The following is a 14,405-nucleotide window of genomic DNA, read 5'->3' as shown; positions in this document are numbered from 1 at the left end:
ACCATATCAAGACACTTTGGTGTTTCCTTTATTTTGGCAGTTACCTGTAAAAAAAAAAAAATGGCATGTGCCAGGAGTTCTCTGACTTTATTCTACTTTACTGTCTTGACCTAGAAGGAACCGTGAAATAACTATTCAAGTTGATGGTTTGGTAACACTTTCTATGAGCTGCATATGTATAATGCATTTATAGAGTATTCGATCGCCATCCATGCATGATAAAACAGACTTCTTCTATCTAGAATGATCCAGTTCGTTCTAAACAGTCTAACGGTCTGAGCAAGATATTAGGAAGGCTCTAACTCTTTGTTCTGACCTGACATATTGACCCCGGAACCTCCTCCCTTTGACCCAGATGACCTGCTGTCCCTAGTCAGTGGTAGTTATGTGTCTAGCTGTCTCACGGTGAAACATGAGGAGATAGAAAAGACAAGTGTGCCATTCTTCTATGTCTCATCATGGAATTAATGTCTTTCTTTTTTAAAAGCAGTAAAAGAAGCGTGCTAGTTTGTCGATAGATGCTGATGTGTTGAGTTTCTCTGCCTGGACATATTGGTTTTTACTTAAGACCAAAGGGAGCCAGAGCTTCCTGATAACTTGTTTGATTCGCTGTTGCCAGGAGACTTCTGTTTGATCCAAGAGGTCACTATTTCATGGGGTGGTCCATCTTATACTTTTGAATCTTTACCTTATATTTGCTCTGCAAACTACTTTGTGATTCTGTACTGTCTGTGTTCTACTTTGAGACCCTAAATCTTAATCTTAGAGTGCTGAAGCAGGATTGAGTTTAAAGAAAGATAGCGGTTCATATATCCTATATTCCAGATCACATGTGTGGATCTTTATCCATGTGGTTTAAAGAAAACATCAGCCTGGTTATGACGCTTATGTGCCGTTGTGGGGAGATGCACACCCGGTGGGCTTAATGCCAGCTGTTGGGCTTGATTTTGTAACATCTATGTTTTGTAACTTGTGTAACCAACTGCCACGTCACAGCGAAGGAAAAAGAAAGATGCTGGCAAATAGAAAGATCCAGCTTCAACTTCCAGACAGACATAGCCTTTAGTTTACATAATTTAAAAGCCACTTTATTGTTCATTGGCTCAGTGCTTTGTGTGAAATGTTTCAGCAGTCTTAAAATGAGTTATGCTGTTTGATTAAAACCATCTGTCATACATATCTTTGAATGTAATTGATACTGGTTATAAGACCATAACTTGATTTAGACACTATTGCTCAGGTCTGAGGATAGGCTATGTGATCTACAGATGTACATTTGTGTGTTTAAATTCTCTTTGTTACTGACTCACAAGGCTCCAAGGGGCACCTCGGAGCAGGAGTCAGGACATGCTGTAAATCAGTGTATTTCTCTGTGACTTCATACCTCATGATGACATCATGCCACAACTCTGTTCCTCCACTTAATAATGGCCTCAATCAGTGTCACTGTAATACTTTGAATGTAGGGTACTTCTTTAGCTGAATTCCAACCACCAGTCTCCCAGTAAAAAAACATGACAAAGTAGCCAAAGGATTTTTAAATTTTTTATAAGTAATGTTATTTTCCTACTCTCTACTCTCCCACAGATAACCTCTTCAGTCTACTGTCTGACTTGACAGACACCACCATGCTGGCCCCGTGGTCGCTCCCCTACTGCTTCACCATCCTGCTGGGCCTGTTAAAGCTGTGTCGGGCCCAGTATGAACAACTAGGCTACCCACACGGCTATCCACAGGGCTACCCAGAGCCAGAGCAGGAGCAGTACACTGCCCCGGAGCTGCCACCTGACACACCCAGGATACAGCTGCGTTTGGCGGGGGATAAGCGCAAGCACAACGAGGGGCGCGTGGAGGTTTTCTATGATGGCGAGTGGGGCACGGTCTGTGATGATGACTTCTCTATTCACTCTGCCCAGGTAGTGTGCAGGGAGTTGGGCTACCTGGAGGCTGTCTCCTGGTCTCCGTCCTCTAAATATGGGAAAGGAGAAGGTAAAATGTCTGCTATTACACATCAACCCATTATGCATGTGTGTAATGATAAGGGAAAGGGGAAATAATTGACTCTATTTTCAGGGATGTTTTTTATTGGCCAATGTTAAGCAATTTTTCCGGTGAAGCTTTTACAATACATTCTGACTCATCTTTCACCAAAATGAATAATCCACATCTATAGCGGAGATACGGTAGGGATACGGGAGTGAGTGTACAACTCAGCAGTAGAATTACTGCCTGTGTCCAGTCACTTTGCCAAATTTGCTTGGCTGTTTGGCCTCACTAGCTACCACTGGTCAGGTGAAAAAAGATTCCTCCCTACGGAGGTCTTGATGTATCTACAATGTGTTGAGAATCCTGCTTTTTTTCAGGGCGCATCTGGTTTGATAATGTCCAGTGCACTGGGAAAGAGAAGACCCTGGCACTGTGCATGTCCAACGGGATCGGCGTCTCCGACTGCAAGCACACAGAGGACGTGGGCGTGGTGTGCAGCGACAAAAGGATTCCAGGATTTAAATTCATCAACACCATGGCCAATAATGTGGAGGTAAACAACCTGCCTAATTCAACTAACGTGAATTAAATGTGAAATCAACCAAAAAATGCCACGACGTCATTGGATTTAGGTTAAAAGTTGGGTGAAAAAAAATACAAAATTCTAGGACTAGGCTTAATCTGTGTCCAGGAAATGGCCCTGAAGAGGCTTTGGTTGACATTGTTGTTGACTGAGATTCTTGCACTGCAATGTTCCAGAACATTTGGCTCTTGACTCCTCATCCAAGAAGGCCCTCACAGCTGGTCTTTTTATTATTGAGCTGTGCTGTGCAGAGTGCAGACACACCTTTTGACATAAGTAGTACACGTGGCTTTCGAAAAAAAGTGTCAAGCCAAAATCACAGCTTGAACCCAATGATGACTTCAAATTAAAGTGCAGAAGCCCACAATACATTTTTCAGGGAAACTTGGGCTACCAGAAACAAACTAACTAATCATACCTACTAACTCATACCTCATACCTACTGGGCTCCTAAAGGGTTCATTCATCACCTCAGAGTGGTATGTCTTATTTAAGTGATAATGCCTGAGAAGCCGGTGTTTGGAGGAAAAATTGGCACTGGTGTTATATAGAGTTGAAGTCGGAAGTTTATATACACTTAGGTTGGAGTCATTAAAAGTCGTTTTTCGGGGCCTCCCGGGTGGCGCAGTGGTTAAGGGCGCTGTACTGCAGCGGCAGCTGCGCCACCAGAGACTCTGGGTTCGCGCCCAGGCTCTGTCAAAACCGTCCACAACCGGGAGGTCCGTGGGGCGACGCACAATTAGCCTAGCGTCGTCCGGGTTAGGGAGGGTCTGGCCGGTAGGGAAATCCTTGTCTCATCGAGCACCAGCAACTCCTGTGGCGGGCCGGGCGCAGTACGCGCTAACCAAAGGTTGCCAGGTGCACGGTGTTTCCTCCGACACATTGGTGTGCCTGGCTTCCGGGTTGGATGGCGCTGTGTTAAGAAGCAGTGCGGCTTGGTTGGGTTGTGTATCGGAGGACGCATGACTTTCAACCTTCGTCTCTCCCGAGCCCTTATGTAGCGATGAGACAAGATAGTAGTTACTAAAAACAATTGGATACCACGAAAAAGGGGTAAAATTCAACAAACAAACAAAAAAAGTCATTTTTCAACCACTCCAAAAATGTATTGTTAACAAACTATAGTTTTGGCAAGTCGGTTAGGACATCTACTTTATGCAATTTTTCCAACAATTGTTTACAGACAGATTATTTCACTTATAATTCACTGTATTACAGTGGGTCAGAAGTTTACATACACTAAGTTGACTCTGCCGTTAAACAGCTTGGAAAATTCCAGAATATGATGTCATGGCTTTAGAAACTTCTGATAGGCTAAGACCTCAGAAAAAATAATTTGTAGCAAGTCTGGTTCATCTTCGGGAGCAATTTCCAAATGCCTGAAGTACCACTTTCATCTGTACAAACAATAGTACGCAAGTATAAACACCATGGGACCACGCAGCCGTCATACCGCTCAGGAAGGAGACACGTTCTGTCTCCTCGAGGTGAACGTACTTTGGAGCGAAAAGGGCAAATCAATCCCAGAACAACAGCAAAGGACCTTCTGAAGATGCTGGAGGAAACATGTACAGAAGTATCTATATCCATAGTAAAACGAGTCCTAGATCAACATAACCTGAAAGGCCGCTCAGCAAGGAAGAAGCCACTGCTCGAAAACCACCATAAAAAAGCCAGAATACGGTTTGCAACTGCACATGGCGAAAAAGATTGTACTTTTTGGAGAAATGTCCTCTGGTCTGATGAAACAAAAATAGAACTGTTTGGCCATAATTACCATTGTTATGTTTGGAGGAAAAAGGGAGAGGCTTGCAAGCCGAAGAACACCATCCCAACCGTGAAGCACGGGGGTGGCAGCATCATGTTGTGGGGGTGCTTTGCTGCAGGGGGGAATGCTGCACTTCACAAAGTAGATGGCATCATGAGGGAGAAAATTATGTGGATATATTGAAGTAGCATCTCAAGACATCAGTCAGGAAGCTAAAACTTGGTCACAAATGGGTCTTCCAAATGGACAAGCATACTTCCAAATTGTGGCAAAATGTCTTAAAGACAACAAAGTCAAGGTATTGGAGTGGCCCTCACAAAGCCCTGACCTCAATCCTATAGAAAATGTGTGGGCAGAACTGAAAAAGCGTGTGCGAGCAAGGATGTCTACAAACCTGACTCAGTTACACCAGCTCTGTCAGGAGGAATGGGCCAAAATTCACCCAACTTATTCTGGGAAGCTTGTAGAAGGCTACCCGAAACGTTTGATCCAAGTTAAACAATTTAAAGGCAATGCTACCAAATGCTAATTTAGTGTATGTAAACTTCTGACCTACTGGGAATATGAAAGAAATAAAAGCTGAAATAAATCATTCTCTCTACTATTATTCTGACATTTCACATTCTTAAAATAAGGTGGTGATCCTAACTGACCTAAGACAGGGAATTTGTACTGGGATTAAATGTCAGGAGATGAAAACTGAGTTTAAATGTATTTGGCTAAGGTGTATGTAAACTTCCGACTTCAGCTGTATATATGCCTATATATCCTCCAAACACCGGCTTCGAGGGCATTATCACTTTTATACAACGGGTCAATCAAATAAAATCAAATGTTATTAGTCACGTGAAATGCTTACCTACTAGTCCTTAACCGACAGTACAGTTTCAAAAATATGGATAAGAATAAGAGGTAAAACTAACAAGTAATTAAAGAGGAGCAGTAAAAAATAACAATATATACAGTGGGATGCCAGAACAGAGTCAATGTGCGGGTGCACCGGTTATTTGAGGTAGTATGTACATGTAGGTAGACTTAATTAAAGTGACTATTTATAGATGACAACAGAGATGTTCAGGAGTCTTATTGCTTGGGGGCAGAAGCTGTTTAGAAGCCTCTTGGACCTAGACTTGGCGCTCCAGTAACGCTTGATGTGTGGTAGCAGAGAGAACAGTCTACGACTAGGGTGGCTGGAGTCTTTGACAATTTTCAGGGCCTTCCTCTGACACCGCCTGCTATAGAGGTCCTGGATGGCAGGAAGCTTGGTCCAAGTGATGTACTGGGCTGTTCGCACTACCCTTTGTAGTGCCATGCGGTCAGAGGCCAAGCAGTTGCCATACCAGGCAGTGATGCAACCTGTCAGGATGCTCTCGATGGTGCAGCTGTAGAGCCTTTTGAGGATCTGAGGACCCATGCCAAATCTTTTCAGTCTCCTGAGGGGGAAAAGGTTTTGTCCTGCCCTCTGCCCTCTTCACGACTGTCACGGTGTGCTTGGACCATGTTAGTTTGTTGGTGATGTGGACACCAACTTGAACTTGAAGCTCTCAACCTGCTCAATGGGGGCGTGCTCAGTCCTCTTTTTCCTGTAGTCCACAATCATCTCCTTTGTCTTGATCACTTTGAGGGAGAGGTTGTTGTCCTGGTACCACACGGCCAGGTCTCTGACCTCCTCCCTATAGGCTGTCTCGTTGTTGTCGATGATCAGGCCTACCACTGTTGTGTCGTCGGCAAATTTAATGATGGTGTTGGAGGCGTGCCTGAGACTGACATTTTTTCCCATTCCTCCTTGCAAAACAGCTCGAGCTCAGTGAGGTTGGATGGAGAGCATTTGTGAACAGCAGTTTTAAGTTCTTTCCACAGATTCTCGATTGGATTCAGGTCTAGACTTTGACTTGGCCATTCTAACACCGGGATATGTTTATTTTTGAACCATTCCATTGTAGATTTTGCTTTATGTTTTGGATCATTGTCTTGTTGGAAGACAAATCTCTGTCGCAGTCTCAGGTCTTTTGCAGACTCCATCAGGTTTTCTTCCAGAATGGTCCTGTATTTGGCTCCATCCATCTTCCCATCAATTTTAACCATCTTCCCTGTCCCTGCTGAAGAAAAGCAGGCCCAAACCATGATGCTGACACCACCATGTTTGACAGTGGGGATGGTGTGTTCAGCTGTGTTGCTTTTACGCCAAACATAACGTTTTGCATTGTTGCCAAAAAGTTCAATTTTGGTTTCATCTGACCAGAGCACCTTCTTCCACATGTTTGGTGTGTCTCCCAGGTGGCTTGTGGCAAACTTTAAACGACACTTTTTGTGGATGTCTTTAAGAAATGGCTTTCTTCTTGCCACTCTTCCATAAAGGCCAGATTTGTGCAATATACGACTGATTGTTGTCCTATGGACAGAGTCTCCCACCTCAGCTGTAGATCTCTGCAGTTCATCCAGAGTGATCATGGGCCTCTTGGCTGCATCTCTGATCAGTCTTCTCCTTGTATGAGCTGAAAGTTTAGAGGGACGGCCAGGTCTTGGTAGATTTGCAGTGGTCTGATACTCCTTCCATTTCAATATTATCGCTTGCACAGTGCTCCTTGTGATGTTTAAAGCTTGGGAAATCTTTTTGTATCCAAATCCGGCTTTAAACTTCTTCACAACAGTATCTCGGACCTGCCTGGTGTGTTCCTTGTTCTTCATGATGCTCTCTGCGCTTTTAACGGACCTCTGAGACTATCACAGTGCAAGTGCATTTATACGGAGACTTGATTACACACAGGTGGATTGTATTTATCCTCATTAGTCATTTAGGTCAACATTGGATCATTCAGAGATCCTCACTGAACTTCTGGAGAGAGTTTGCTGCACTGAAAGTAAAGGGGCTGAATAATTTTGCACGCCCAATTTTTCAGTTTTTGATTTGTTAAAAAAGTTTGAAATATCCAATAAATGTCGTTCCACTTCATGATTGTGTCCCACTTGTTGTTGATTCTTCACAAAAAAAATACAGTTTTATATCTTTATGTTTGAAGCCTGAAATGTGGCAAAAGGTTGCAAAGTTCAAGGGGGCCGAATAATTTCGCAAGGCACTGTAACAAACTGACCCTAGCCCCCCGACACATAAACTACTGCAGCATAAATACTGGAGGCCGAGACAGGAGGGGTCAGGAGACGCTGTGGCTCCATCCGATGACACCCCAGACAGGACCAAACAGGAAGGATATAACCCCACCCACTTTGCCAAAGCACAGCCCCAACACCACTAGAGGGATATCTTCAACCACCAACTTACCATCCTGAGACAAGGCCAAGTATAGCCCACAAAGATCTCCGCTACTGCACAACCCAATGCAGGAAGATCACATCAGTGTCTCAACAACACTCAAGTGACACACCCCTCCTAGGGACGGTATGAAAGAGCCCTAGTAAGCCAGTGACTCAGCCCCTGTAATAGGGTTAGAGGCAGAGAATCCCAGTGGAAAGAGGGGAACCGGCCAGGCAGAGATAGCAAGGGCGGTTCGTTGCTCCAGAGCCTTTCCGTTCACCTTCACACTCCTGGGCCAGACTACACTCAATCATATGACCCACTGAAGAGATGAGTCTTCAGTAAAGACTTGAAGGTTGAGACCGAGTTTGCGTCTCTCACATGGGTAGGCAGACCATTCCATAAAAATTGAGCTCTATAGGGGAAGCCCTGCCTCCAGCTGTTTGCTTAGAAATTCTAGGGACAATTAGGAGGCCTGCGTCTTGTGTACGTGTAGGTATGTACGGCAGGACCAAATCAGAGAGATAGGTAGGAGCAAGCCCATGTAATGCTTTGTAGGTTAGCAGTATAACCTTGAAATCAGCCCTTGCCTTGACAGGAAGCCAGTGTAGGGAGGCTAGCACTGGAGTAATAGGATAATTTTTTTTGGTTCTAGTCAGGATTCTAGCAGCCGTATTTAGCACTAATTGAAGTTTATTTAGTAGCCAGAAAGAAGAGGATTGCAGTAGTCTAACCTAGAAGTGACAAAAGCATGGATGAATTTTTCTGCATAATTTTTGGACAGAAAGTTTCTGATTTTTGCAATGCTACGTAGATGGAAAAAAGCTGTCCTTGAAGCAGTCTTGATATGTACTTCAAAAGAGAGATCAGGGTCCAGAGTAACGCCGAGGTCCTTCACAGTTTTATTTGAGACGACTGTACAACAATTAAGATTAATTGTCAGATTCAACAGAATATATCTTTGTTTCTTGGGACCTAGAACAAGCTTCTCTGTTTTGTCCGAGTTTAAAAGAAGAACGTTTGCAGCCATCCACTTCCTTATGTCTGAAACACATGCTTCTAGCGAGGGCAATTTTGGGGCTTCACCATGTTTCATTGAAATGTACAGCTGTGTGTCATCCGCATAGCAGTGAAAGTTAACATTATGTTTTCGAATGACATCCCCAAGAGGTAAAATATATAGTGAAAACAATAGTGGTCCTAAAACGGAACCTTGAGGAACACCGAAATGTACAGTTGATTTGTCAGAGGACAAACCATTCACAGAGACAAACTGATATCTTTCCGACAGATAAGATCTAAACCAGGCCAGAACTTGTCCGTGTAGACCAATTTGGGTTTCCAATCTCTCCAAAATAATGTGGTGATTGATGGTATCAAAAGTAGCACTAAGGTCTAGGAGCACGAGGACAGATGCAGAGACTCGGTCTGATGCCATTAAAAGGTCATTTACCACCTTCACAAGTGCAGTCTCAGTGCTATGATGGGGTCTAAAACCAGACTGAAGCATTTTGTATACATTGTTTGTCTTCAGGAAGGCAGTGAGTTGCATTTTGGATTGTTCTTATTTTCCCCAATTAAGTTGGAAAAATAGGATGATCGAGCAGCAGTAAGGGATCTTCGATACTGCACGGTACTGTCTTTCCAAGCTAATCGGAAGATTTCCAGTTTGGTGTGGCGCCATTTCCGTTCCAATTTTCTGGAAGCTTGCTTCATAGCTCGGGTATTTTCTGTATACCAGGGAGCTAGTTTCTTATGGGAAATGTTTTTAGTTTTTAGGGGTGCAACTGCATCTAGGGTATAGGGCAAGGTTAAATTGAGTTCCTCAGTTAGGTGGTAAACTGATTTTTGTCCTCTGGCGTCCTTGGGTAGACAGAGGGAGTCTGGAAGGACATCAAGGAATCTTTGTGTTGTCTGTGAATTTATAGCACGACTTTTGATGTTCCTTGGTTGGGGTCTGAGCAGATTTTTTGTTGCAATTGCAAACATAATAAAATGGTGGTCCGATAGTCCAGGATTATGAGGAAAAACATTAAGATCCACAACATTTATTTCATGGGACAAAACTAGGTCCAGAGTATGACTGTGACAGTGAGTAGGTCCAGAGACATGTTGGACAAAACCCACTGAGTCGATGATGGCTCCGAAATACTTTTGGAGTGGGTCTGTGGACTTTTCCATGTGAATATTAAAGTCACCAAAGATTAGAATATTATCTGCTATGACTACAAGGTCCGATAGGAATTCAGGGAACTCAATGAGGAGCGCTGTGTATGGCCCAGGAGGCCTGTAAACAGTAGCTATAAAAAGTGATTGAGTAGGCTGAATAGATTTCATGACTAGAAGCTCGAAAGACGAAAACGTAATTATTTTTTTTGTAAATTGAAATTTGCTATCGTAAATGTTAGCAACACCTCCACCTTTGCGGGATGCACGGGGGATATGGTCACTAGTGTAGCCAGGAGGTGAGGCCTCATTTAACACAGTAAATTCATCAGGCTTAAGCCATGTTTCAGTCAGGCCAATCACATCAAGATTATGATCAGTGATTAGTTCATTGACTATAATTGCCTTTCAAGTAAGGGATCTAACATTAAGTAGCCCTATTTTGAGATGTGAGGTATCATGATCTCTTTCAATAATGACAGGAATGGAGGAGGTCTTTATCCTAGTGAGATTGCTAAGGCGAACACCGTCATGTTTAGTTTTGCCCAACCTAGGTCGAGTTACAGACACGGTCTCAATGGGGATAGCTGAGCTGACTACACTGACTGTGCTAGTGGCAGACTCCACTATGCTGGCAGGCTGGCTAACAGCCTGCTGCCTGGCCTGCACCCTGTCTCATTGTGGAGCTAGAGGAGTTAGAGCCCTGTCTATGTTGGTAGATAAGATGAGAGCACCCCTCCAGCTAGGATGGAGTCCGTCACTCCTCAGCAGGTCAGGCTTGGTCCTGTTTGTGGGTGAGTCCCAGAAAGAGGGCCAATTATCTACAAATTCTATCTTTTGGGAGGGGCAGAAAACAGTTTTCAACCAGCGATTGAGTTGTGAGACTCTGTAGAGCTCATCACTTACCCTAACTGGGAAGGAGCCAGAGACAATTACTCGATGCTGACACATCTTTCTAGCTGATTTACACGCTGAAGCTATGTTGCGCTTGATGATCTCTGACTGTTTCATCCTAACATCGTTGGTGCCGACGTGGATAACAATATCTCTATACTCTCTACACTCGCCAGTTTTAGCTTTAGCCAGCACCATCTTCAGATTAGCCTTAACGTCGGTAGCCCTGCCCCCTGGTAAACAGTGCATGATCGCTGGATGATTCATTTTAAGTCTAATACTGCGGGTAATGGAGTCGCCAATGACTAGAGTTTTCAATTTGTCAGAACTAATGGTGGGAAGCTTCGGCGTCTCAGACCCCGTAACGGGAGGAGTAGAGACAAGAGAAGGCTCGGCCTCTGACTCCGACTCGTTGCTTAATGGGGAAAACCGGTTGAAAGTTTCTGTCAGCTGAATGAGCGACACCGGTTGAGCATTCCTACAGCATTTCCCTCCAGAAACTGTGAGAAAGTTGTCCGGCTGCGGGACCGTGCGAGGGGACTTATACTAACGTTACTATCTGTACTTACTGGTGGCACAGACGCTGTTTCATCCTTTCCTACACTGAAATTACCCTTGCCTAACAATTGCGTCTGAAGCTGGGCTTGTAGCACAGCTATCCTCGCCGAAAGGCGATCGTTCACCTGTATATTATGAGTACAGCGACTGCAATTAGAAGGCATCATGTCAATGTTACTACTTAGCTTCGGCTGTTGGAGGTCCTGACGAACCATGTCCAGATAAAGCGTCCGGAGTGAAAAAGTTGAATGAAAAAAATTAAGTTGAGGGAAAAACCAAAAATATAAATGGTAATTAAAAAGTAAAAACCGTAAAGTTGTCAGGTAGCAAAGGAAGGTTGGCTTCAAACTGAAGCTGGAAAGACTGCAAACTAGCCAGACTTTCGTTTGACCTTTTATCAATTGACATTTCTTTGTATATATCCATAAAAATGATGCCAGCTGATTCATAAATTCGAAAGAAACTCTGCCTGCCTCTCTCTTTCGTCACGACTCCCGACCCCTACACGTTCATTACTTTGGGACAGTTGGAGATTGAATTTGAGTATTGAAACAAAGTTGCAAATGTCAGACAGGCAGACAGCAAGGTTTATACTAATCTCCACTGTTGAAAACTAAATATTAGTCTAAAAGAATTGCGAGATAATGTTTAGGTGCATTTTATAGTGGAGATCAAGTTTATAACTTCCCTGCCTGGGCTTATGAGACAGTGGATTGCGCAGTCAGATGGAACAGTGTAAAAAGGGCATTTTAATGTCATAGATTTAGCCGTTGGTAACTTGTGGAATAGACACCAGCTGGAATGCACTTTTAACCAATCAGCATTCAGGATTACACCTACCCTTTGTATAAAAGCCTGCAGCTAATTGCCACCAAAGGCAGAGTGTTATGTGTTGTTCCGCTCACTCACTGCAGGCCCTCAAGAGTTCACATTCCAATTTTATGAGTTAGTGCAGACCAGCACTCTCCAGGAGAGTCAGCTCAAATCATGTCTCTATTTGACTCCAACGATGACTGACACCTCCAAATTCAAGGTTTACATGTATCCCTCTGGTGGTCGAGTTGACCTGTTTTAACCTGTTTTAAGAAATGACATTGGTTTGTGGAGAAAAAGTTTGATAGACTGCTGAGGAATTTGTTACAGGAAATAATCACTACCACCTTGTGAGGTTAACTTAGGCCTAACGTGTGCCAGCTTATCTGATGGGACCGGCTACAATGTAGTATTATATCACGTGACACTATGTCAATGATATTAATTGGCTGATGCCTAAACTTAACCTTGAACTTAAACTTTTTCTAGTTTCCGCAAATATGGCCCCACCAGGACTGGGTGTTTCAGGGTGATTCTGGGTTACTTGGTTGACAACCCACACCAGAAGTGCAACTTTCACTGGGGACAGGGGGGACATTCTTAAATTGCATTTTTGTCCCTGCCCCATAAAAAAATATATGTATATATACACAGTACCAGTCAAAAGTTTGGACACCTATTTTTACTATTATCTACATTGTGTCAAATTATATTTTACATTTTAGATTCATCAAAGTAGCCACCCTTTGCCTTGATGACAGCTTTGCACACGCTTGACATTCTCTCAACCAGCTTCACTTGGAATGCTTTTCCCACAGTCTTGAAGCAGTTCCCACATATGCTGAGCACTTGTTGGCTGCTTTTCCTTCACTCTGCTGTCCAACTCATACCAAACCATCTCAATTTGGTTGAGGTCAAGGGATTGTGGAGGCCAGGTCATCTGATGCAGCACTCCATCACTCTCCTTCTTGGTCAAATAGCCATTACACAGCCTGGAGATGTGTTGCGTCATTGTCCAGTTGAAAAACAAATGATCGTCCCACTAAGTCCAAACCAGATGGGACGGCGTGTCGCTGCAGAACTCTGTGGTAGCAATGCTGGTTAAGTGTGCCTTGAATTCTAAATAAATCACAGACAGTGTCAACAACAAAGCACCATCACACCTCCTCCTCCATGCTTCACAGTGGGAACCACACATGTTGAGATCATCCATTCACCTACTCCGCGTTTCACAAAGACGCTGTGGGTAGAAGCAAAAATCTCAAATTTGGACTCATCAGACAAAAGGACAGATTTCCACTGGTTTAAAGTCAGTTGCTTCTGTTTCTTGGCCCAAGCAAGTCTCTTCATATTATTGGTGTCGTTAAGGAATGGTTTCTTTGCAGAAATTAAACCATGAAGGCCTGATTCACGCAGTCTCTTCTGAACATTCGATCTTGAGATGTGTCTGTTACTTGAACTCTGTGAAGCATTTATTTGGGCTCCAATTTCTGAGGCTGGTAACTCTAATGAACTTATCCTCTGTATCAGAGGCAACTCTGACTCTTCCTTTCCTGTGGTTGTCCTCATGTGAGCCAGTTTCATCGTAGCGCTGGATGGTTCTTGCGACTGCACTTGAAGAAACTTTCGAGGTTCTTGAAATGTTCCGCATTGACTGACCTTCATAACTTCAAGTAATTATGGACTATCATTTATCTTTGCATATTTGAGCTGTTCTTGGCATAATATGGACTTGGTCATTTACCAAATAGGGCTATCTTCCGTTTACCACCCCTACCTTGTCGCAAGACAACTGATTGGCTCAAACGCATTAAGAAGGAAATAAATTCTACAAATTAACTTTTAACAAGGCACATCTGTTAATTGAAATGCAATCCAGGTGTCTACCTCATGAAGATGATTGAGAGAATGCCAAGAGTGTGCAAAGCTGTCATCAAGGCAAAGGGGTGGCTACTTTGATGAATTTCAAATACAAAATAAGACTTTTTTGAGACTTTTTTGTTTTTTAAGACTTTTTTGGTTACTATATGATTCCATATATGTTATTTCATTGTTTTGATGTCTTCACTATTATTTTACTATGTATAAAATAGTAAAAATAGAGAAAAACCGTTGAATGAGTAGGTGTGTCCAAACTTTTGACTGGTACTGTATATATATATTTATATATTATGTCCCCCACACTTCTAAAACCAAAGTTGCGCCCCTGGCCCACACCATAGCTGAACATCCTCAATAAGCACTTTGGTTATCTTTTCAGAGAAGTGACCGTACACAGTTTGCAATTTCCAATGCTATTCAACTTCTGTAATGGGACAAGATGAGGAAGAATGGCTCCAGTTCACTTCCTCTGGTGAGGTTTATAAAGACAAAAGGTAGAGATT

General features: G+C 43.2%; 1 protein-coding gene across 1 annotated transcript in view; it reads left to right on the top strand.

Annotated features, from left to right (window-relative positions):
- The window catches only part of LOC110536278 (lysyl oxidase homolog 2B), a 52,530-nt gene that overhangs the window by 1,233 nt on the left and 36,892 nt on the right, over window positions 1-14,405 (top strand). Inside the window, exons 2-3 of the mRNA XM_021621975.2 lie at window positions 1,588-1,989; window positions 2,364-2,539. Of these exons, the coding sequence (XP_021477650.1) occupies window positions 1,629-1,989; window positions 2,364-2,539 (537 nt within the window). The 5' untranslated portion in view covers window positions 1,588-1,628. The remainder of the gene's footprint in view (window positions 1-1,587; window positions 1,990-2,363; window positions 2,540-14,405) is intronic.

The sequence above is a fragment of the Oncorhynchus mykiss genome, chromosome 11 (assembly GCF_013265735.2).
Source record: "Oncorhynchus mykiss isolate Arlee chromosome 11, USDA_OmykA_1.1, whole genome shotgun sequence".
NCBI lineage: Eukaryota > Metazoa > Chordata > Actinopteri > Salmoniformes > Salmonidae > Oncorhynchus > Oncorhynchus mykiss.
Note: the sequence above shows the minus strand (reverse complement) of the source record. Positions and strands in the feature narration are given on the sequence as shown.